Source organism: Salmo salar, chromosome ssa18 (assembly GCF_905237065.1).
Source record: "Salmo salar chromosome ssa18, Ssal_v3.1, whole genome shotgun sequence".
NCBI lineage: Eukaryota > Metazoa > Chordata > Actinopteri > Salmoniformes > Salmonidae > Salmo > Salmo salar.
This window is the reverse complement of record NC_059459.1, coordinates 22,055,836-22,081,893: the sequence shown is the minus strand read 5'-3', so window position 1 is coordinate 22,081,893 and position 26,058 is coordinate 22,055,836. Positions and strand designations below refer to the sequence as shown.

At 41.4% G+C, this 26,058-nt stretch overlaps 2 protein-coding genes across 9 annotated transcripts in view; one reads left to right on the top strand and one right to left on the bottom strand.

Annotated features, from left to right (window-relative positions):
- Positions 1 to 18,958, bottom strand: part of LOC106577048 (pleckstrin homology domain-containing family A member 1) — a 30,579-nt gene extending 11,621 nt beyond the window's left edge. For 2 of the 8 annotated variants that reach the window (XM_045700869.1, XM_045700873.1), the window contains exons 1-5: positions 18,787 to 18,916; positions 5,643 to 5,853; positions 3,322 to 3,378; positions 3,168 to 3,213; positions 69 to 166 (exon numbers count right to left, since the gene is read on the bottom strand). In XM_045700869.1, the coding sequence (XP_045556825.1) occupies positions 69 to 166; positions 3,168 to 3,213; positions 3,322 to 3,378; positions 5,643 to 5,853; positions 18,787 to 18,788 (414 nt within the window). In that variant the 5' untranslated portion in view covers positions 18,789 to 18,916. Of the gene's footprint in view, positions 1 to 68; positions 167 to 3,167; positions 3,214 to 3,321; positions 3,379 to 5,642; positions 5,854 to 18,786 lie in introns of all 8 variants that reach the window. The other 6 variants (XM_045700868.1, XM_045700870.1, XM_045700872.1 and 3 more) reach the window with 4 other exon arrangements.
- A 3,444-nt stretch (positions 18,959 to 22,402) lies between these two features.
- vkorc1 (vitamin K epoxide reductase complex, subunit 1) lies at positions 22,403 to 25,138 on the top strand. The gene is made up of 3 exons (XM_014154731.2): positions 22,403 to 22,710; positions 23,754 to 23,863; positions 24,828 to 25,138. Exons 1-3 carry the CDS (start codon positions 22,523 to 22,525, stop codon positions 25,037 to 25,039), a joined length of 510 nt encoding a protein of 169 aa, XP_014010206.1. The 5' UTR covers positions 22,403 to 22,522; the 3' UTR covers positions 25,040 to 25,138.
- Positions 25,139 to 26,058: the final 920 nt, after the last annotated feature.

Here is a 26,058-nt window from a genome sequence, read left to right as displayed (position 1 = left end):
ATGTCTTCTTGTGTGTAAAACAAGTCCTCAGCAATAAAAGACAGTGCAGCATTTAGTGAGAGACTCACAGTGATTTTGGTGGCCTTGTTGAGAGCGTTCACCCAGTCCACCAGGTCCTGCTGATCATTGGCCTGGAGGAAGAATTTCCTCATGCCAGCGTTTATGACTGAGAAAGAGGAAGGGAAATACCAAGAAAGAGATGGAAGACATCAAAAATAGGCCTAATGGGGAGTGACACATTCAAAAGAGAAGAACAAAAAAATATCACAAATATATATACATATAAAAAATAAAATTGGGTCACTGGTGACAATACAGAAGTTAAAAGGCTGTATCTTAATTACAGCTGGTTGAGAGGAAATAGAGTGGATTGTCCAGCCTGCTCTCAAACTAGATGTAACATAGCAAATGTAAATCCAGGATACTAAAATTAGTATGAGATTTTCCATTTGGTATGGTTACATACATTAGACAGGTTACTTAAGCCAAAATAATAGAAAATGCTCTGACCAGGTTGGATTGTCTGCTGTTCGTAATAAGACAGGGCATAGCAGGAGCATTGGGTCCATTATATGAGAGTGGAGAATTGCATCAAGGCAATCAGCAGCCCATTCTAATGACCTTCCACCAATATGTTAACAAAAGGGGCTCAAGACTATTACAAATTACACACACCAATGACAAAGGGGTTTTAGGTCAAAGCCTGATTAGCTCTGAACCAGTGATTCTGGCACAGAGTGCTCCTTTTGGCATCTTTCATGATCTCTTAATTATTTTATCCCTCCCTCCCTTCACTTTCCCGCTCTCCCTTCAGATCGTTGGGTTAAATTACATTATAGCCTGGGTGATGGTGCAGCGAATAGCTCTAAGCACTAGAACTTTGTGACACAATGGCCACCATTCTTTTAAGTTTCTATATGAGCGTGGGTGTGCACGTGTGTTGCTTGCGCCAGTGACTGCAGGGACCAAACAGACTCACACTAGCTAGTCAAACTTGTACATGCCATAGGTTATCATTCCATCTGGTCGTGCCGGTCTTGACAGCATCAAATCGATGTAATGAAGCTAGCTAAGACAACCAGCTATGTTAGTCAGCTAGCTAACTTAGCTCGCTACCAAGGCTACTTGAGGCTATTTTGACGCACTTCCCATCGTTGTCTACAATTCCATTCAAATTAAAACAGCCTACCTGATGGTTGCTCGTTGTAGCCTACTCCTTTTCATTTAACTTAATTCCGTAGTTTTTATTCCTCCTTGCATTCATTAGAGATATCCCACATTGCTTGCTACACATGGAGCCACTGACTGTAGACAGCGCCACTTTTATTGGCCGACAATAACAACAACATGTGAAACCGGTGTAGGCTACTACGAAAGGCCTGTGTCTTTATGGGCCGCATGTCATAAAAACTACATTCAAAAAGTTTGTTTTATGAATTAAGAATTTCAAATGTCATGATATATTGTGTGTAGCAATGTCACATAGATCATTTCATTTAGACAGCCTTTTCATTGTTAAAATAGGCCAATTCATTTTTTTTCTTCCCGTAACTATTCGAATACCATCGTCCATTCGGATATTCGAATAACTATGCCCATCCCTAAGTCCCACTTGTTCTGACCACACAAAAAACCACAGTGATGGAAACTGAAAGGAGACATCGTGACCATTGACTGAACATTAATGGTGTGGAATGAATGAGTGACTCAATGAGTGGGAGATGATCAGTAAGAGGCTGGCATGCCATGGGCATTTTGTTAAACATACTGAGACAACGAGATCATGGGAAAAGAAAGACGAGGCTATAAATCAATCCATTAGTGACAGCATTGAAACAAGAAGAAACCAAAATCGTACCAATGTGGCATACACGGGTGTGTATGCCACATTAGCACGTACAATTTACCCCACTATAAACTGTAACAGTCTGGCTGAAGGGGTGTGTAGACCAAGTGGTGGGGGCTCTCAAAGGAAGTGAATAATAAGCTGGGAGGGCGATATCTAAGATCTGACTCACAGCTGCGATCACACACAAAACATGTGTGTTGTTGAGTCACATAGCTGGGCCGCAGCATCAGAGCCACACACATACACGGACATGAATCATAGCTTGCCACTCTGATCCTTGTTTTACTGTAAGCATGACAGCCTTTCCCAAATGACTTTTCCTGAAAACACCAATTAAGAGCTACTTTTAAAAGACATGGGAGTTAGGAAGGGGTGCGATGGTAATAAATGTGGAAATCAACAAAACATGGCATGCAAACAGTGGTTTAAAAATATCCCAGACTTTTGAGAATGGGTTCCGATTCGGATGCCAGCATCCTGTCAAAACCCCAACACACACACACACAACGGTGTGGTGATGACGGGGGCAGTTCTGTCACACACACTAGTGTTTCCTTCTATTGAGGGCGAAGGGGGGAATGCTGACACACACACACACAGGCCAAAAAGAGATTGTATTTTAAAATAATAATTTCAAACCTTTTTATTATATTGAGACATGATCACATAGGCCTATGTCTGTTTTTTTGTTCATGGGAGTACTTGGGAACAGAAAAAATAAAATTGGTCTGTGGGCCGCCAGTTGATGACCCCTGATGTACAGTATCCTGATCAGCTGCTATCCTGCATATCTCTTTTGGCTAAACAGCTGAAGCTATGCAGGGTTATTCGTAGCGTGGAGACAAGCCACATGAAAATCAGGCTGAGATGAGAGAAGGGCAAGAAGGATGCATTCCTCCCTTAGGTTCAAGTCAATCTAAACGACCCAGCCTTGTGTACATGGTGGCATCTGTCAGGGCAGACCTTGAACTGAGAAAGTCTGGCTCTTTGAGATGTCACTGTCATGTCAATCCTGAAAAAAGCTGGATTTATTGCTGAACAGAAACATGGACTCACCTACCCCCCATATCATTTAGTCATTTCAACTCATGCAAATGGGAAAAAGAGCCCATGGTCATATAAATAACGGAACGTTTGGTGTCCACTAACATTCTAAATCTAGAAACTAAGTTGGCCGAAATCTGTATATCTATAGCTGTGGTTTGGTATGAGTTTAAAAATACTGAAGGTCATGAAAAGTTGAGCCAAGTTACAACCACTTCCCTATTAATTGAGGAGAGGAACTGAGAGGAAAGAGAATAGTTGTCCTCAATCTTACCGAAGCAAAACTCTGCCTTTGGTCTCTGCTTAGTGGCGTCGCTGACCTACGAGGCAAGAGAAGTACAAAAACCTCAATTATTGAATTTAATATCCCTTTTCCAACAAGCACCTATAAAATCAATTATATGCATATTCTTCAGCAAATCTCTTACCTTGGAGATGTAGGTGAGCTTAAGTGAGCCAACACAGTGGGCACTGATGGGCAGGTTCTATAAGGGAAAAATGTGGGTGAGAAACTATTAGATACCATTGAATACTGTCCATTGTTGCAAACCCTGACCTTATAATATGCGGGGTGCTCCATATTATGTATTTGGATTACTCTAAAGAAGAGTGACTTGGTGGTTGGGGGGGACTGGATGGGGGTGAGAACTTGAGTAATCAATTCAAGGTTATTCCATTGTTAATAATCTAATACAAGAACAACATTTTTTTGCAGATTCAATTTATAAGCACTAACAGAATTTCAAACTCTAAGATGTGTTTATTATTTGTGGAGTGTCAGTGCAGTGGAAATATATGAAGTCATTTTCAGAACCACCAGTAATTGGAACAATGGCATACTGCTAACTTTTTTTGCCTTCAGCCCCGTTTCACACCAACAAGCATACTTAACATTATATGTATACGAAACAAAAATAAAACATAACATGTAAAAGGTTGGCCCATGTTTCATGAGCTGAAACCAAAAAAATCCCTGAAATGTTCCATACGCACAAATAGCTTATTTCTCTCCAATTTTGTTTACATCCCAGTTAGTGAGCATTTCTCCTTTGCCAAGATAATCCATCCACCTGACAGGTGTGGCATATCAAGAAGCTGATTAAACAGCCTAATCATTACACAGGTGCACCTTGTGCTGGGGACAATAGAAGGCCACTCTAAAATGTGCCGTTTTTTCACACAACACCACATGTCTAAAGTTGAGGGAGAGTGAAATTGGCATGCTGACTGCAGGAATGTCAACCAGAACTGTTGCCAGCGAATTGAATGTTAATTTCTCTACCATAATCTGCCTCTAACGTCATTTTAGAGAATATGGCAGTACATCCAACCGGCCTCACAACCACGCAAGCCCAGGACCTCCACATCCGGTTTCTTCTGAGACCAGCCACCCGGACAGCTGATGAAACGGAGGACTATTTCTGTCTCTATTTCTGTCTCAAACTCCTTTTGTGGAGAAAAAAACTAATTCTGATTGGCTGGGCCTGGCTCCCTAGTGGGTGGGCCTATGCCCATCCCTACAAGTAACATCAACAAACCTGGGTGATTCTCATGTTGAAACCAGTACCCTATTTTTTCAATCCTAGTTATATTAGCAACCCATGCTAGTTGTTGCATCTTTAGAGCTCCACTCTTTCTAAATTTCTAACAGATATTTTAATCTGTCACATGAAACTGCTTGTATGTGTGCAGTGTGCTTTTGACAACAGTGTTTTCCCACTAATTGCATTGTACCTTGTTGATCTGTGCAAGAAAATAGCCTATTCCAAACAGACTCTGGGACAATAGAGCCCATATTCATACAAGCAGTAGGCCTTGGCTACATCAAAAACAAACTTTAAAAAGCAAATGAGGCTGACGCAATCGATCACAATGTTTTGCTGAAAATGTTGATCAACTTATTTCTTCACGTTATAAGCGCAGCAATGCGCACAAGGCAGTAGACTACACACAAATGTTCATTCCATAATGCAATTAGCGGGAAAACACTGTAGTCAAAACCACACTGCACATACAAGCGATTTCATGTGACAGAGATGAACCTATAGACAGATAAGCATGACCGGTCAAATGTATTTCTATTGACTGGTATTTCCATCAATGAATAGGCTACAAAGCATTATTTTGCAATGGGATTTTTTCCCCCATTATAGCGGACAATTGGTCGGCAGCAGTTTTACTTATCGGCTTTTCATTTTTATTACCGGCTAATGGAAACCCTGGTACAAACACTGTCTGAGGACATGAGTCTCATTACGTAAAACACATTTTCAAGTTCCTGTAAAAACTCCAATCAGTTTTTAAATAACGTTTTATTCACCTATGATGCATCATCTAGAGTAGTAATAGTTATTCTATTCGCTTATATGCCTTCAGAATGGGGTTCTTATGTTCAAAACACCCCTTTACCCCACTTGGCCTTCTCATCACCGAAACGGCAAAGAAGCTCAAGTTGGGGGAAAAAGTCTGATTTAAAGTTATAATAATGTTACTATTTTATTTGGTTTTATGTTTACCTCAGGACTTTTCTTTAGGAGAGCAATGTTGAAAAATATTTGAAATTGATTTGTGTATTACTTTTTTGGACTGTTGCATTAATGACAATGTTGTGGAAATTGTGGTCAAATGCATATTATCTGATCAATAAACGTAATTATGAAATAGATAAGAAAATATGCTAATCTCAGTAGTGAAAAATGACAGTTTTGTGAGAGTGACCCAGCTAATGCTAGCCATCGTACTGTGTTACCTGAGGGTTGTCCATGTACCACACCAGGCTGCCCGGTTGGGTGTCTAGGATGAAGTAGCGGCGCAGGAACTTCCCACTGCTCTCGTTTTCCTCGATGTCCAGGAAGCCACAGATCCGGTTCTGCCGATCCACGTAAGGCATCTCCCAGCCGGCACATTCCCTGGCCCAGGGGCCGGGAGATAGGAGGGGAAGAGGGTAGATGGAGGATAGCCTGGAGGGAGGAGAGAGGGGGTACTGAAGAGTTGCAGTGTAGTGTTAGAAAGCCTTGCCTGCCTCTGCTACTCTGCCCCCTGGTACTAGCTACACTCGGGATCATGTGACAAACTTCAACCCCGCCTCCTTTATCCCTTTCCATCTAGCCTAATCAGTTTCCCTCAGTCACCCATTCTACCATCCCCCTCTGGCTCCTTTTTTCTCCTCCCTCCCTCTGGCTCTTCATTCACATCTGGTAAGCCTTTGCAGTCTTCCCAAGCCTTTCCTTCTTTAACCTCCACAAACTCAGAGCTGAGAATTATTAGCCCAGATCTACTTAAGTTATTCATTCATTTCCTAGAAGGTAACCCGACTGAGAACACAATTTCATTTACACTACAGACCTGGAGCTCAGTCATCAACACAACAATCAAATACTCTGAGGAGCTGGGGTGAGCAATATTTAACCCAAAGACTAAGCAGCCAACTAACTCACTGACATCTCCTGGTGGATAGAATTGTATTACGGATATCAGCTCTTATGTGGGGGCATAATATTGTATACATTGCTGTAATTTCTGATTGAAGGAATTGGAGTTAATAACAGACCTTTGAGTCCATGATAAAGGACCCTCTTTCTCTCCCTACCTCTGCCTCAGATAAAGAGGCTGGGACATTATGAGCATTGTGTGGGAGGATAGGGGTAAAGCAAAGCTGGGACAAAAGACCTGCTTGTTGGGCATTGTGTAAAGGGGTGACGACATCAGGGCTAGCCCCCGCAGCCCCTGGAGTCATTCAGTAGACACGCACAGACGCTTGACGAAACACTGTCAGGGCTGATCCTGAACATTGATTTTAAAGAGTATATGAAGGGGAGGTTCAGACTAGCTGGAGATGCTTCTTGGTCAACAGTGACTGGAGCCTGTGTACGTACACACTTACACAAGAGTGCCATAAGATTTTCAGGGGGAGATTTCTATAGTATTGCAACATGCGAGGCCTCTAAATCCAACTGACACTTCGACTGTCAGGCAACATAGAAAGTAGGCTTTCCATGTGTGAGGAGAGGGAGAGAAAGAGCTCAAAAACAGACAGAAGAGGGGGGCAAGCGACAGACTACAGAACCACCATGTTAGAAAGGTCAAATAAGAGAAGGTTGGGGGGGGGGGTGAATCAAATCATGGACTATGGGCTTGGTCCCAACTCAAACATCAGTGTCCACATTCATTCCTCGTATAAATGCAAGAGAACGGCTTTGTCCACCACTGGCAACCAACGGCCGGGCAATAAAACTGAACAAAATGAGAGGTGTAGAGAGGGAGGGAGAAAGAAAGTGACAGAAAAGAAGGAGAGATCATTGGGAAGTGAGACAGGAGAACGACAAACAGTAAGGGAGTGAAGTGGGATGGGGCTTGTGATGAAGAACAATGGCTACCTACTGTGTCATCGTGAGTAAGGGAGGGCGAAGGTTAACTTTGTGCGACTTTCATCTAAACATTTTTCACTAGTTCGTGTAGGTCAAATTAATTCCAGTCTCACAAAAAGATTCTGCTTCGAGTTTGTTAAGATTGCGGCAGATAAGCCTAATATTTAGGCTTGTCCCAGGCACCTACTCTGCGTTCTAGCAGAGCAATCAGTGAAGAGACTAGTCCAACTGGGGGGTCTTTCCTTGATTTGAGGGGTAAAAATGTAATAGAAATGTTTATACTGATCTAAAGCAACGCATAAATCAATGATGCTTTAGGCTAGAAACAAGCGATAAAATGCCCTAGGAAGACGCAACTGATGCACATTGGAATATCTTTGGTTTGTCTCTATGAGCTACGACCTTCTAAAGTGAAGGAGTTAAAGAAATTGGACTTTGTTGGGAAGTAATCTTATTTAATGTTTGACTGTCGATATCAATACTTTTTGACTGTACCACTTTGATTTCAACAAAACTTTACATACATATTTGCCAATGGTAGAAGTGGCCTGAAAGTGACATTTTGAACCTGAATGCCAAAACATTCATTAGATAGAGGCGCTGAAAGTTCACACATTTTGCATACCCCACCATACAATGAGACATCCATGTCTTCATCACTGGAAAAGATAAACGGTTGAGTGTGATGTCGTTTAAAAGCTTACATTCAGGTTTAGCAAACTATTTGATCATTTCTTGAAAAATTCTACATTTTAGCTTAGATCCTAATTTACATAATCTGAGGTGTTTGTGTGTTGTGCCCGCCGTCAGTTGAGACACAGCATGCTCTTGAATGTTTTGGCATTCAGGTACAAAAAGTAATTTTCTGACCACTTTTACTATGGGCAAATATGTACGGCAAGTTTCGTTCAAATCAAAAGGGGTGCAGTCAAAGAGTGATTGAAATCAAATGGAACAATCCCATAACCAATCTCTCACTCTGCCCGTCTGCTGTGCATCTGCTCAGACTAGCCTTTTAGGCTATATATATTCTTTTATATTTATTTGCCTCTCCTTCATGATATGCTCAGTCTCAGCACGCCTGGTGAAGTCAGACCAAAGGTCCACCGATTAAGTAACAGATAGTTAAGACAATGCTACTGACAAGCCTGTTCAAGCTCCTGCTGGCATGCACCATTATCTGCAGCTTGGTGGGGTTTCAAACAGGAATCGACCAACAACCAAGTCAAGCGCTTCAGTCCACCCACGAAACGTTAAAACCATAGCCGGCCAGTCTCAAAATAAACTATAACAGCATAGCGTGTGTTTGTGTCAGTATGCACTTATGAATTCCTGAGGCTTTGAGCAGAAAAATATCACCTGTCGGACAGAACAGCTGGATAAGTTGAGTCATTGCACAACAATTGTAAATGCAATCGCATGTTAAAAACATAGCCACGTTTAACAAGAGGATCCCAGCTTTATATAGCTACCATTCTTGTTTCTCAACTCCTAACTGAAGCCCGTCATCCATTAGCGATTCTAGTGCATAGGCAGTACGGTAGGCAGGCATGTCACCCGCCACCTTGCAATTAGAGGCAGCAAGCATTTTGAAAACATACAGGATACTTAACTGTTTGAAATCTGAAACGTTTTACTTCATATTATGAGGCATGTCTTACATTGCATCAAAATAGCCAGCCTAGCCAAAATAGGACCATAGAAACCACTATTTCTCTCCTGTTCTATTGGTTTTCATATCAACTTTCTTTAGGTTGTCCAGAAGCCAGAGGCACAATCCTTATCATATTAGCAACCCATCCTAGTTGTTGCATCTTTATTCCCTCTCTAAGTTTCTAAAAGGAGATTTTCATCTCTGTCACATATGGAAACGTTTGCATCAGGTGCCCCATGTAGAACAGAGAATTCCATTTTGCCAAATGTTTGAAATTATGTTTTACATTGGCTGCTTAATTACAGTAGTTGTATTTTCAATAACTTAGCCTTTCAGCTGTAAGACAATTGGCTTGATGCTATTGCATGTTTCAATTAAGCTCTATAATGAAAAAAGTATGTTTCTTGTATGCACGCATAGTATTTTCTGTTGGGTCACAATTTTACTATTTGGAACAAATTCAACTGTTTGTTAACCGGTTAATGAGGGTTGGTAAGTCAGCAGGAAAATTGACATCCCGAGTTGACAATTTGCATCTGCAATATCCGTGGCTTGGCACTCCACTGTGTAAATGAAATGTACAGGTCAATTCAATTCTGTTTGCCGGCTAGCTTTTATTTTATTTTTTGTCACGCTTTACAATAGGCCTGGGCTTTGCACACCGTTTGATACACAGTTTCCCTGTAAATTGGATGATGTGGTCCATCACATACACTAGGCAGTACTTGATGCAAGACCATATGATGCAAGAGTAGGCTACATCACATGCCTAACAGGTTGGTTAGTAATAGCTATAGAAACAGAAAAGGCAGTATTCTCACTAAATCAACGTAAGTTCTATTGGATTGTTTTAATACTAGGCAACACAAGTGTAATAGGATGTTTGAAAGCCCTCCTAGCAAAGCCCAGTCAGAAGGAGCACGCCCCCATCCACATGGACAGGGCCGCAGTGGAGATGGTGAAAAGCTTTAAGTTCCTCGGCATAAACATCACTGACAATGTGAAATAGTCCACCCACACAGAGAGTGCGGTGAAGAAGGCCCAACAGCATCTGGCCAACTTCAGAAGGCTGAAGAAATGAGTCTTGGACCCTAAGACCCTCACAAACTTTGACAGATGCACCATTGAGAGCATCCTGTCTGGCTGTAACACCAACTGCATCATCCGGTCGGGCTGTATCAGCGCCTTGGATTGATTTACTACAATTACAAAATGTTTTTCATTCTACTCCTGCTCTGAACACACAAGCTTGTTAGCTAGCTAACGTTTGCTCTGGTCCAACGTTAAACCAACTCGGCAGTTCAAAGACATTCAAAGTTCCGCGATAGAAGCCTCTTCTCCGTAGGTATAATACTGTGGGCCTAATTCAGATAATGCATGTCATAACAAGATGCCCAGCGCTTCAAGGCAAGCTTCCATCACTCTCTTCACCCTCAGCATTTGGTGCATCTCACGCTCTACACTGTGACTGGCAAAAAACTTCCCGTTTCTCTTTTATTATGATTAAATCATCCTGTTACGGCAAAATACAATTTGCTGTTAACGACTTTCCTATACATATATTTTAAATTATTATTATATTTCTTTAAAATCGCTTACTCGCTCCACAGCTAGCTGCTCTATCCACACTGATTGGTGAAGTAATTTAACGTCAATCTAAATGTAAAAAAATATATAAAAATAAAAAAATGCAGCGGTTTAAAAAGGAACGATATAAACGGGTATTGTTTTTAGTTCAAACTGGTTTAGAACCTTATTTTGTTGGTCGGAACAGTGGAACTGATCAAAAATAATTTCGGTGCCAACCCCTGTATGAAACATACACTATGGAAAACATACATCACACTCACTCATAATGGATTGGAAATAATTTGGCACAGTCAACTTTTAGAAGGTTAGGCAGCTGCTGACTTTTGAGAAGTCATCTGGTTTATTGCATATCACATTGTATACATTTTGCCAAGCTGTTAGAAAAGATTGTAATGCAAGCTACACTACTGGTCAAACGTTTTAGAACACCTACTCATGCAAGGATTTTTCTTTATTTTAACTATTTTCTATATTGTAGAATAATAGTGAAGAAATCAAAACTATGAAATAACACATATGGAATCATGTAAAAACAAAATATATTTTATATTTGAGATTCTTCAAATAGCCACCCTTTGCCTTGATGACAGCTTTGCACACTCTTGGAATTCTCTCAACCAGCTTCAACTGGAACGCTTTGCAACTGGCTCTGGGTAGGTCAAATATAAAATATATTTTGTTATGTTTAACAGTTTTTTGGTTAGTACATGATTCCATGTGTGCTATTTCATAGTGAAGCTATAAAAACTATTATTCTACCATGTAGAAAATAGTACAAAGAAAGAAAAACCCTTAGTGGGTGTTCTAAAACTTTTGACCGGTAGTGTATACGTGCAGGATATGCCATTTTGGCAAATATGCATATGCAGCTGTAGTTTTTAAACCTCCACTCTAGCATTCATGACACACATCTTTCTATCTTCATACTTTTATTTGGGTTTTTATGCAAAGTATATGATTGAATGTTTCTTTGACCCGTTTCAGGAAAGTAGGCATATGTCGCGGGTCACTACTTCACAGGAAAGCCATTTGAACGTAAACTAGATTTTTTATCAAAATACATTTTTTGGCAGAAATGCCTTCTCGAACATGTGAACTTATGTGCCTTAATTACAAACGTGTATGCCATTTGTAAATACAAATACAATTGTTAAATTACGAGCCTAGTTGGTTTAGCCACAGAAAAAGACAAAACTTCCCGCTAGCCATGATTGGCTGAGATAATTAGTGGGCTGGACATGCCAAGAGATGAGTTTGGATTGGTCTGCCATTTAGCATCCTTCTGTCTATTTGAGCTGGTCAGTATATCTAGGTAACCCTGTCTAATGCAGCTTTAAAAATGTATCGCGTAGTAAAACTGCATAAGCCTAATGTCAAGTTAAAGTGTACTGTTAGCTAGCTAACGTTAGCTGGCTGGCTCGCTAGCTAACGTTACGTCTATGCTCTCCACTTTCTGGAGGACAGTTTTGAAATCAGTGGAATTCAAGTATGATAGCTACGGAGATGGAGAAAACACCTGTCTTCGGATTACATCTTCAAACTAAGGGCAACCATGGCATCTGACAGGAGATGCGTCCATCCAAGATAGTCTAGCTACATTTTCAGAAATTACACGTTTCCAATTTTGACAGAAAGTGGTTTCATTTCAAGTTAAAGTGTACTGTTAGCTAGCTAACGTTAGCTGGCTGGCTCGCTAGTTAACGTAACAAATATTTTTTGCTCATATAATTTAAATACACGTCGTTAAGTGTAGGCAAGGCCATAAGCAAACAGGTATAGTGGGATAAAACAAAAGAGTTCAATCGTGAAGATGTTTCCACAAATGGACAGGTATTTTCATATCTATGGTAGCAAGACGTTATCTATTTTTGCTAACTTTCTATTACAAACTGTTTTGTAGTGAGATCATTTATTTAGGGATATGAGTACTAAGTATGTACACTTCAGACCATTTTATTGGAAAACTACAAAATAATGTTAATTTTTTTTATGTGATTTTGTGATCCAATATGCAATAGCATAATTTGGTTGTAATGTACTGTAAAAATTATTTACAGTATGTAAAATATGATATTTCAAAATAAGGTATGTTTTTTTTATTTGTAATATATACAGCTCAAAAAAATAAAGGGAACACTTAAACAACACATCCTAGATCTGAATGAAAGAAATAATCTTATTAAATACTTTTTTCTTTACATAGTTGAATGTGCTGACAACAAAATCACACAAAAATAATCAATGGAAATCCAATTTATCAACCCATGGAGGTCTGGATTTGGAGTCACACTCAAAATTAAAGTGGAAAACCACACTACAGGCTGATCCAACTTTGATGTAACGTCCTTAAAACAAGTCAAAATGCGGCTCAGTAGTGTGTGTGGACTCCACGTGCCTGTATAACCTCCCTACAACGCCTGGGCATGCTCCTGATGAGGTGGCGGATGGTCTCCTGAGGGATCTCCTCCCAGACCCGGACTAAAGCATCCGCCAACTACTGGACAGTCTGTGGTGCAACGTGGCGTTGGTGGATGGAGCGAGACATGATGTCCCAGATGTGCTCAATTGGATTCAGGTCTGGGGAACGGGCGGGCCAGTCCATAGCATCAATGCCTTCCTCTTGCAGGAACTGCTGACACACTCCAGCCACATGAGGTCTAGCATTGTCTTGCATTAGGAGGAACCCAGGGCCAACCACACCAGCATATGGTCTCACAAGGGGTCTGAGGATCTCATCTCGGTACCTAATGGCAGTCAGACTACCTCTGGCGAGCACATGGAGGGCTGTGCGGCCCCCCAAAGAAATGCCACCCCACACCATGACTGACCCACCGCCAAACCGGTCATGCTGGAGGATGTTGCAGGCAGCAGAACGTTCTCCACGGCGTCTCCAGACTCTGTCTCGTCTGTCACATGTGCTCAGTGTGAACCTGCTTTCATCTGTGAAGAGCACAGGGCGCCAGTGGCGAATTTGCCAATCTTGGTGTTCTCTGGCAAATGCCAAACGTCCTGCACGGTGTTGGGCTGTAAGCACAACCCCACCTGTGGACGTCGGGCCCTCATACCACCCTCATGGAGTCTGTTTCTGACCGTTTGAGCAGACACATGCACATTTGTGGCCTGCTGGAGGTCATTTTGCAGGGCTCTGGCAGTGCTTCTTCTGCTCCTCCTTGCACAAAGGCGGAGGTAGCGGTCCTGCTGCTGGGTTGTTGCCCTCCTACGGCCTCCTCCACGTCTCCTGATGTACTGGCCTGTCTCCTGGTAGCGCCTCCATGCTCTGGACACTACGCTGACAGACACAGCAAACCTTCTTGCCACAGCACGCATTGATGTGCTATCCTGGATGAGCTGCACTACTTGAGCCACTTGTGTGGGTTGTAGACTCCGTCTCATGCTACCACTAGAGTGAAAGCACCGCCAGCATTCAAAAGTGACCAAAACATCAGCCAGGAAGCATAGGAACTGAGAAGTGGTCTGTGGTCCCCACCTGCCGAACCACTCCTTTATTGGGGGTGTCTTGCTAATTGCCACCTGTTGTCTATTCCATTTGCACAACAGCATGTGAAATTTATTGTCAATCAGTGTTGCTTCCTAAGTGGACAGTTTGATTTCACAGAAGTGTGATTGACTTGGAGTTACATTGTGTTGTTTAATTGTTCCCTTTATTTTTTTGAGCAGTGTATTTTCAGAAATCCTGTTTTTGCCTTGTCATTTTGGGTTATTGTTTGTAGATTGATGAGGATCAAAAACAATTCAAATCCATTTTAGAATACGGCTGTAATGTTCAAAAATGTGGGAAAAGTCAAGGGGTCTGAATACTTTGCGAGTGCACTGTGTGCAGTGGTTCGTAGGGGCAGGGGGTTGTGCCACCTTCATAAAGCAAGGACTTCATTACAGGATGCTAGGGCAAGGGTATTGAACAGGAATATATGGTAGTGGTGGTGGTGGTGTGGCTGAGAGGGGTGCTAGTGGTGGATGGAAATGGCCAAGTGGTTGAAAATCTGATAGAAATCAAAGACCTGGTGTGCCTGAATGATGCCGAGGGACCAGGATGGATGTAGCCAAAAGGAATGTCTGGAGGAAAAAGGGGGAGGCTTGCAAGCCGAAGAACACCATCCCAACCATGAAGCACGGGGGTGGCAGCATCATGTTGTGGGGGTGCTTTGCTGCAGGAGGGACTGGTGCACTTCACAAAATAGATTGCATCATGAGGCAGGAAAATTATGTGGATATATTGAAGCAACATCTCAAGATGTCAGTCAGAAAGTTAAAAGCTCCAAAGTTGTGGAAAAATGGCTTCAGGACAACAAAGTCAAGGTATTGGAGTGGCCATCACAAAGCCCTGACCTCAATCCTGTAGAACATTTGTGGGAAGAACTGAAAAAGCATGTGTGAGCAAAGAGGCCTACAAACATGATTCAGTTACTGGGCCAAAATTCACCCAATTTATTGCGGGAAGGTTGTGGAAGGCTACCCGAAACATTTGACCCAAGTTAAACAATTTAAAGACAATGCTACCAAATACTAATTGAGTGTATGTAAACTTCTGACCCACTGGGAATGCAATGAAAGAAATAAAAGCTGAAATAAATCATTCTCTCTACTATTATTCTGACATTTCACATTCTTAAAATAAAGTGGTGATCCTAACTGACCTAAGACAGGGAATTTTTACTAGGATTAAATGTCAGGAATTGTGAAAAACTGAGTTTAAATGTATTTGGCTATGTAAACTTCCGACTTCAACTGTATCAGACACACTACCGTTCAAAAGTTTGGAGTCACTTAGAAATGTCCTTGTTTTTGAAAGAAAAGCAACAAAAAAAAGTCTATTAAAATGACATCAAATTGATCAGAAATACAGTGTAGACATTGTTAATGTTGTAAATGACTATTGAAGCAGTATTTTTTTGTGGTTGTTGTTGGATATAACAGACTAAAAACACCAAGAAATCAGCTCCAAGTGATTTTAATTTAAGAAATCTGTTCAAGTATTCCCATGGATAATAAAGAGAAACGTGTGATCATATAGAAATGTAAGCAAGGTTTGAAATGGAGTTTTAGTCAAACACATCCTTTGTGCTTCTATCGGTCAATTTGCTGTCTACAAATTATTTGTAATTATTATCATCATCATCATCCGGACCCCCGACCATCCATTCAAGAAGAAAATATAAAAATAAATAGTAATAGAATTGTCCTGCTACTGAATTTAGTTGATGATCGCTGCAGTATAGTGTATAATTCGGCAGCCCAGATCTCACTGGAAAGACTAGATATCATACAGGGGCAAGGACTCCGAATATGTAGTAGGGCGTTTCAGACCTCCCTAGTGTCTGGACTATAGATGGAGATGGGGGATATGCCATTGCAGAATAGGAGACAGCAGCTGGCCATTAATGATTGGGTCAACCTACTGGGACATCGGGTGTCTCATCCTGCAAAAGGAATTCTACAGGCATGCTGAGAACATGAACAAGGACAGAACACGAGCTTTGGGTGGATGGGTAATACTCAGGCGAAGGGAGATGGGACTGTATGGAAGGAAGTTTAGCTTCACGGTAGCTATTCCTGTGAACCCACTATGGCTACTCCCGCCTCCAGTAGTTGATCTAGAAGTGTTGGAGAGACTACGGAAAGATAAGGAGGGGTTTGATCCATCTGATTTGTTTAATAGACGTCTGGATACTGTATATCAGGATTTTGTGGCCATTTACACTGATGGTTCAAAAGATCCAAGGACAGGACGCACTGGGCCAGCATTTGTAGTGCAGGAAAAGTGGGGTGGCGGACAGGAAACCTATTACAGATCACCTGGCTGTATATATGGTGGAGCTGATGGGTGTACTGTTGGCCTTGCAGTGGGTGGAAGAAGGCAAGCTATACAGAGTAGTTACTTTCTCTGACTCATGTGCAGTGTTGATGAGTCTGTAGTCCTGTAGCTCACGTAGCAGACAAGACCTGCTGTATGAGGTACTAAAAACCCATGGCAGGGTTAGACAGATAGGTATGCAGACAAGTTTTCTTGGGTCCCAGCCCATGTGGGGGTGGAGGGGAACGAGGTAGCTGGTGTACTGGCTAAACAAGCACTTAGTAGTGGGGATGTGGATGTTGTAGTTTCAAGGCAAAAAGCTTGATATGGACAGTGATGGTGCAGAGATGGCAGGAGCAGTGGAATAGGGACACTAAGGGAAAACATATATTCCAAATACAGAGATAAGTCAGGGAGGGGAGGACGGCAGGAAGAGAGGAGGCTATTTTTACAAGACTACGGGTGGGACACAGCCGGTTGAATAATACTTTAAATGTTATAGGAAAACATCCAACAGGAAAGTGTGATTATTGCCAGGAAACAGAGACAGTGAAGCATGTATAAATGTTATACTGTAGGAAAGCATCCAACAGGAAGAGTGTGATTATAGTAGGGCCGGCAAACTGTGACAAAATATCCTCCAAACGGCTTCAAGGGCAGTATCACTTTTATACAACTGTTTACCAACATATTCAAATAATGATTGAACATTTATGAATTTATTCATACTATTTCATCCTTCCACAAGATATAGTCCTGGCCCAAATCTAGGGTTTTTACCTAAGCCGGCTGGTCGTTCGCTCTATCGGTTCGGTGGCTAGAGACGCGACCCAGTTGTTCGTTCTAAATGTTCCATTCCCATAATGGCTGGCAACGTTCTTATCCCACGCTTTCTAGCTAGGCAACTACAGCTAACTTACAGTCACGTCAAAAAGTGCAGCCAGAATAACAGCAAAGTAGCTGCATTTGTTTAAGCTGTTTTCTAGTGACATCTGTGTGGAGCTAATGAGGTGCAATTTTGCCTGGCATAGAAAATGTGCTCACTCGTCAGGACACTGTTGGTCAGAGGAGCTAGCCAACAACACAGCTAACACAATCACTTCAAACTGAAGCTGGAAAGACTGCAAACTAGCGACACTCTTGTTTCATTTGACCTTTTTCCAAATTACATTTCTTTGTGTATATATATATATCCATAAAAATGATGCCAGCTGATTCATGATTTCGACTAGCTAAGAAACGCTGCCCATCTTTCTTGTCCAGACATGTTCATTACTATGGGACAGCTGGAGATCGAAATTGAATATTGAAACAATGTTGTAAATGTCGGGGAGACAGACAGTAAGGTTTATACAAATCTCCGCTGTTGAAAACTAAATGTTAGTATAAAAAAAATGTAAGATAATGTCTAGATGCTTTTTATAGTGATCAAGTTTATAAAGTGCCTGGGTGGGGCTGATGAGACAGTGGATTGCACAGTCAGATGGAACAGAGTAAATAGGCATTTTAAGGTCATAGATTTAGCAGGTGGTAACTTGTGGAATAGACACCAGCTGGAACACGGTTTTAACCCATCAGCATTCAGGATTAGACCCACGCCTTGTATAAAGGAGCATACTGAGTAGAATGTCATTAGATACAGTTTCAAATATGTTGTTATATTTTTTTTAAGAAATGGGTCTGGCTGGCTGGATGTAGTATCTCCCAGTCTCTGGCCCACAATCCTGTACAGTAGGTGGCGGTAATCCTGAGTGGCGCAGCGGTCTAAGGCACTGCATCTCAGTGCTTGAGCCGTCACTACAGACACCCTGGTTCGAATACAGAATGTATCACAACCGGCCGTGATTGGGAGTCCCATTAGCGGCGCACAATTGGCTCAGCTTCGTCCGGGTTTGGCCTGTGTAGGCCATCATTGTGAATAAGCATTTGTTATTAACTGACTTGCCTAGTAAAATAAAAGGTTAAAGAAAAAATGTTTAAACAACGTTGGATGCTAACCACCAATAAACCCCACCGAAGAATTAACTTAGTAGTCGTTTGGCTAAACAAACGTTATAACTAATTGTTGTGGCTTTTATTTAGGAAGTACAAGGCTAGTTAGCGCTAGCTTAGCAGCTAAAAACACAACACACTTCTCATGTAGTGATAGTTCTACTTTGCAAACTTCTGCTTTACCTAGTTAACTAAGCACAGAATGTAGCGGACTGACTTTTTTCTCCTTCACTAACGTAGTTAGCAAACGTTACTGGCCTGGCACAGAATGAGCTCTGACAACTAACTCTAGTTAGCTAATTTGCATAACTTTAGCTAACCCATTCATAGACGCTAACTGCTACAGATCAGAAGGGTTTTCGAAAGGTTAACGTTAGCTAACAACGCACGGGACGTTCAAAACGCACTTCAAATGTTCGCCAGCTTCACGTCAAGGCTTTAACTATAGCTAATACTTAAGTCTCGAATAAACGTTTACATTTATATTTGGCGACTTGCAACCAGTGCAACTCACTCAAGTTGTCTTCACACAGGAGCTCATTGATTCAGCCTCTCCTCTTGTTACGCTGGGTTGGATGAGTTCCCCCACTCACTGTATAAAACGTAGCTAGCGTACTAACTTTAGGCTGCTACTGTGTGTGTGTTAAACATGGGTTTTATGCCCCATCTAGCGGCCACAATCAGAACTGCTTTTTATAAAAACAATTGCAAAGCGAAAAACTTTATATTCTGCATAATTTCCTGCTAAAGTACGCTCGTAGCTCCTTTGCCTGATCTAATTGCCATCACATCAACTAAGTGACGTGTAGTCATGGATGGCCCCAACAAATGACCAAGAAAAATAACAAAATAATGTATATTTCGTCTCTGTGCGTCATCATTTTCCTTCAATTCGCAAGAGGCTGAATGGGTGCTGTCTGGTGAAAAATTATATGATATTGCAGGCGCCCATAGCATTGAATAAAGGGAAGCCGGTGAGCGTTTGACCTCCCTTGATAAAAAATAATAAAATAACCAATCAGTGTTGAGCTAAACTGAGCGAGCTCAACTGTGAATGGTCCTGGAGCACCAAAAAAGGTGTCATTGGAAGACAGTTTGGATTTGGCTTCACACCATTCACACCACACCAAAATCCCAAAGTAATTTACAGAAAAAAATTGAATTGTTGCATCTCCTTTTGTTGTTGTCTTTTGGTGGCTAGCTAGCTAGCTAAAATTGTCCCTTTCCTAAATGAACCGTGGATGGAGATATATATTTGGACTTCATTCTCTGTACTGGCCAATGATTATAATGGCAATTTGGATCCAACCACAAATACATACATTGTGCCCCTGGCCTGAAAGTTCAACATGTAGCTAGATGTAGTAGGCTAATGTTATCTCTCGAGCGGCACAGCGGTCTAAGGCACTGCATCTCAGTGCTAGATGCGTCACTACAGACCCTGGTTCGATTCCAGGCTGTATCATAACTGGATGTGAGTCCCATAGGGTGGTGCACAATTGACCCAGCATCTTTAGGGTTTGGCCAAGGTAGGCAGTCATTGTAAATAAGAATTTGTTCTTAACTGACTTGCCTAGTTAAATAAAGGTTAAAAAAATTAACTAGCTGGCCTGGCATTTTAGACAGGTAGCCTAGGACAACAAAAACTAAAAGTGTGTACTGTATGACATAGTCATAGACTTTTACGCAACGTGAAAGAGGAGGGTGGCATTGACGTTTCTCTACAAGTAGGGTGAGTCAACACTACCTGTACATACAGAAATCAGTACCATGGACAGCCACGTCATATTTAGCTTTGTTGTTTGGACTAAATAGTTTTTGGTATCTTTTAGTTGTCACTGTTTTAAACTAAGCATAGGTGATTAGATGATGTTGCAGTTGAAATGGCGCAGGAATATTGGAGGCAGTGCCAGTTCTTTGCAACTTGCAGTAACTCTCCCTGGTTCTAAATCAATAGTTGTTTAGTTGGCCGAAAATCTCGGAACCAGTAACTTGCTTGGCCATACTGTAGGTCATGTAAACTGTTTGTTATATTAAATATGTTTTGTGGACTTCACCGACAGATGTTGCTCTCCGGTTTAGTGAAGAAACAAAGCTGTGGTTCAATTTATTCTGCCACTGTGTCTTATTGTCTCGGCCTTAGGCCTATATATCACGGTGTCATGGCATATGAAGTAACAGGTTATAGAGCAAACAATGCAATTATCACAAGAGGGATTGTAATAAGGCTTTTATTCCTGGCTTGGCTTTTTCAGTGGTTTTACCCATGCACCGCTACTGCGTCAACTACAGACACAGTATATTATGGCATGTACAACACAGGCACAGCCCTCTTTCTACCTCCGAGTCAGCATCATCACTAACACACAAATGCGCACTCGGCTATCTGGGGCTCACAATAAACAGCGCATTGGCAAAGTAGAGTAAAGCGTATTTACTCATTAGTGTGATCGTTCACATGAAAACAACTAGGCCTAATAATTTAATCAGTAAATCGAAAGCGCCAATCAATGATTTTGTGCTTGAAAAAAGAGTCGGCTGCGCTGTGTCCACTCCCCCCCCCCATGTGAAAAGCAAACGAATAGTAGGCTGTGTAAACGGCCCACATCTCTGCTACAGCTATCCAAGTCCGCAACCTTGAGGCAGTGGCATGCGAATGTTTATTTTCTTTGTGGAATTCTGGACCACCTCTGGCGTAACATCTGCAATGCCGTCCAATTGACCAGTGTGTTGTGAACAACATTGGCGTGAGCAACGATAGCGGAATCGATTGTTCATTGTCAAAATAAAAGTCCCCACTGAAACTGATGCAAACGGATAAAAATAGCAGAATCATGCCACACTTGGACTAGATGTTATATACATTTAACAAGACAATTATTAGTTCATTTGAACCCCCGAAAAGTAAAAATCTGTTGAAATCTCACAGATTTGCATTGGGGGCATACTTTATTTATTTAATTTATTTATTTAACCTTTATTTAACCAGGAAGGGTTACAGTACAGCCTAACCTATGGATTGTGCATGAAATGGGGTATCAGCCTACTCAGTGACACTCACAGAACACAACTGTGTAGAGTTTACACAAATATTAGTGCCTTAGCTCTTATTGTGGAACTCTAAAACCACTGAAATTAGCAACATTAAGCTCACCATTCAATCTGTGTTTTGAACATTCATATTGCAATGTACAGCCCAACATATGGATTGTGCACCCACCTATGGACTGCACAATCAAATTGCCATCGATAAAATCGAATTGTGTTCATTGTCCATAGCTTATGCCTGCCCGTACCATAACCCCACCGCCACCATGGGGCATTCTGTTCACAGAGTTGAAATCAAGAAAACCGCACGCCCACACAATGTCATACAGTTGGTCTGCAGTTGTGAGGCCGGTTGGACGTACTGCCAAATTCTCTAAAATGACGTTTGGGGCTGCTTATGGTAGATAAATTAGCATTCAATACTCTGGCAACAGCTCTGGTGGACATTCCTGCAGTCAGCACGCCAATTGCACACTCCCTCAAAACTTGAGGCATCTGTGGCATCTTAGAGTGGCCTTTTATTGTCCCGAGCACAAGGTGCACATGTGTACCGATCATTCTGTTTAATCAGCTTCTTGATATGCCACACCTGTCAGGGTGATGCATTATCTTGTCAAAGGAGAAATGCTCACTAGCAGGGAAATAAACAAATTTATGCACAAAATTTGAGAAAAATAAACTTTTTGTGCGTATGGAACATTTCTGCGATCTTTTCGTTCAGCTCATTTTTTATAATTTTTATTTAACCTTTATTTAACTAGGCAAGTCAGTTAAGAACAAATTATTATTTACAATGACGGCCTATGAAACATGGGACCAACACTTTACATGTTGAATTTATATTTTTTTCAGTGTATATAGTTTACACAAATATTAGCGTCATAGCTAGCTCTTGTTGAAGGAATTTTAATTGTTTACAGTTGTGTTGAATTTATATAACAACATTCCAACATTGTTCAGCATTATCTAGGCCAATTGTGGCACGATTCCACAACTTCTCACCGTTTGCGTCAGTTTCAATGGGGGACTTTTATTTTGAAGGCAACCCGCTGATTCCGAAAATGTTGCTCACACTGTCGTTCACGACACACACCGACTCTCTGACTGCCGACCAGCCGGGATTGTCCATAGTAGTCTATAATAACTTAATTGAAAGGCAATAGAACATGGCATCGAATAGTTGCAGTGGAGTTCCCAAATGGGAGAGAAAAACACGTTTGTTTCTTTGTATCTTCGGTTTGTTTTTGTCATTCTATGCTCTGCACGTTGAGATTTCGCGAGAGAGGGACCCTGAGTATCGGGCGATGTGCGACCTGGGAGATTCTGTGAGCTGCTCTAAAGTTTTCACCTCAAGGTAAAATAGTGGTGAAGGTATTTTCTTCATGCATAGGCCTATAGTTTATTGGTGTGTTTTGAAGCCTTTTCCATATTTATTAGTAGCCAAGGCCTATATGTGTGCGATGTTGGGTAGTGAACGCACTTCTATAACTCAACCAGCGCGCTAAACACAATTATCGCAGTTCCGTGGCATACGAATAGACAACGTTGTTCATAGAATTCCTAGGTAAAGATGATCTATTATATTTCAAAGATAGTCGAGTGACCACTCTAACAATGTAAATACATGTCCTCAAAGATGGGAGGAGAGATCAGGTGGAACCATTCTAGCCAATGACGGGGCAGATACGCGAGTGAACAAGGGGCACAACTCCGAAATAAAGTCTTTTTTTTTAAAAGTTGCTGAAATGCCACGTGCGTCTTCTTATCAGTGCATTCGTAACAACCGAACCATTACGAACCTTCTATTCGATCAAATAAGCCTCACGTAGCAAATTAGCAATTACATTTGTTGTTTTCCAAATTCAAAAATTCCTCACTTCGTGGTTATTTTCGTAAAACCTCTTGCTTCGCCTCTTCCTCTAGAATCTCCCACCCCCCTCTCAATGCCACGTACAGCCTACATTTTTATCTGGGCAGCACTAATTGCACTGCACAGGTCCTTATCCGTTTTTTTATTTATTTTGATGACCTGCAACACATGTTAATCATTTAAAAGCCAGCATTTTTATTTTTGTTAGGTGAATCTTAGTCAAGGCGATACCAAAGAAAGTCAATTTTTCTATCGTTGTTATGGCATAGTTATTATTTTCTGTAGTTTGGGTGTGTGGTTTAGTCTTTGGTAGAATCTTGAATTAAATTGTGGCATTCAGATTAGACAAACAATTCACACATGACAGATGGGATACAGTGCATTGTAGTATTTATAAAAATAGGCCTACAGTCACAGTAATCCATTTTCATTTAAAAGCTGCACTGATGCCACATAATGACATGCTTGTATCATACTTATCACATAATGCATGACAAAGCGTTGTGTTTTGCCTCTTTTTTTGTCAGATGGGGACGTGGTTTTGGGCTTGTACAGTTCTTCTTTGCTAAAGACAGTGTACTGAATCAACCCAACAGTCTGTTGGGGATCATTTTCTACACATTGCAACTGGCTCTGGGTAGGTCAAATACTCTATGTAGGCTACTCTCTTGTGAGTTGAGATGTCTGTTTCTGATCAGTTACGGCTAACTTTTGACCAACACAATACAGCTCAACTGACCCATTGTCACCCCCCTTTGGATTGTCATTAGCTGACGCCATGATGACAGCTAATCTTACTGGTTTAGGGGTCCATATATATTTTAGTGGTTATTATTTTGAGTTATCACTAGGCCGTACACGAGAAATTCTTATCAAGTGCTTTCTAGGGTTGGGTTTAATTTCAATTCTTGAATTTTGTCATTAAGTGGAGAATTTACATTGAGTTGAATTTGAAGATTGTTAAAACGTAAATTCTCCATTTAATGAGCAAATTCAAGAATTGAAATTATGGAATGGGAATTGAATTTGTAAAAAAAAATGTTTTATTGGAATTCAATATTTGTATATTTAATTGAATTAATGCACTTAGTATAAAAAAATTGACTGAAAGATTTGTATTAAATTATTTCAACTTGTATTTCTATATTTCCAGTACAGCTAGGCTGTCTGAACAGTGACGTGATCAGCCTGAAAGCCCGGGGGAATTGAATTTGAATTTGAATTACTAGAGTTTACCTAACGTTGGAGTTGAGAGGAATTGAATTCTCTCTGAATTCAAAGTATGACATGGAATTTACAGGGAGAGGGAATTGAATTACAATGTAATTTGTGGAATTAACCCCAACCCTGTCATATACGATTATACAAAATTTCAGACACCCAGGACAGTTCCCCATTTTTATTATTTTATGTTACGCAGGGATGCTATGTCTCCTTACTCACTGGCTGCATCCCAAATGGCACCCTATTCCCGTTTTGCACCACTTTTGACCAAAGCCCTATGGCGGCCCATAGGGCTCTGTTCAAAAATAGTGTACTAAATAGGGAATAGGTTACCATTTGGGACACATACCAACATTCACTGTCTCTTTTGTCTACAGGTCAGTCTGTGTCCAGTAGGGCAGCGTTCCTCCTGGTCTTGGCCTCCTGGGTGTCCATGGCTGGATCGCTGTACCTAGCCGGAGTACTTGCCTTCATTCTGGGAGATTTCTGCGTGGTCTGCGTCTCAACCTATGTGGTTAACTTTTTGCTGCTCTTCACCAATCTGAAGAGGAGGACGGGACTAGAAGCAGTCAAGAAAAAGACTGGCTGAGAGACTATCTTTGTGTGCATCTCAATAGTCTAAGTAGTTTTTTCCCCCTTGCCTTCCATCCTACTGCACTGATAATATACAGCGCATTTGGAAAGTATTCAGAACCCTTGACTTTTTCCACATTTTGTTACGTTACAGACTTATTATAAAATTGATTCAATAGTTTTTTCCCCCTCAATCTATACACAATAACCCATAATGACAAAGCAAAAATACGGTTTAAGAAATGTTTGCACTTTTATGAAAAATGGAAATATGACATTTACGTAAGTATTTAGACCTTTTACTCAGTACTTTGTTGAAGCACCTTTGACAGCGACTACAGCCTCGAGTCTTGGGTATCACACTACAAGCTTGGCACACCTGTATTTGGGGAGTTTCTCCCATTCTTCTCTGCAGATCCTCTCAAGCTCTGTCAGGTTGGATGGGGAGTGTCGTTGCACATCTATTTTCAGGTCTCTCCAGAGATGTTCGATCGGGTTCAAATCCGGGCTCTGGCTGGGCCACTCAAGGACATTCAGATACTTGTCCCAAAGCCACTCCTGCATTGGCTGTGTGCTTAGGGTCGTTGTCCTGTTGGAAGGTGAACCTTCGCCCCAGTCTGAGGTCCTGAGCGCTCTGGAGCAGGTTTTCATCAAGGATCTCTGTACTTTTCTCCGTTCATCTTTCCCGCAATCCTGACTAGTCTCCCAGTCCCTGCCCCTGAATAACAACACAGCATGATGGCGTCAGGTTTCCTCCAGACGTGATGCTTGGCATTCAGGCCAAAGAGTTCAATCTTGTTTCATCAGACCAGAGAATCTTGTATCTCATGGTCTGAGAGTCCTTTAGGTGCCTTTTTGGCAAACTCCAAGCGGGTTGTCATGTGCCTTTTATTGAGGAGTGGCTTGCCATTCTATCATAAAGGCCTGATTAGTGGAGTGCTGCAGAGGTGGTTGTCCTTCTGGAAGGTTCTCCCATCTCCACAGAGGAACTCTGGAGCTCTGTCAGAGTGACCATCAGGTTCTTGGTTTTATTTT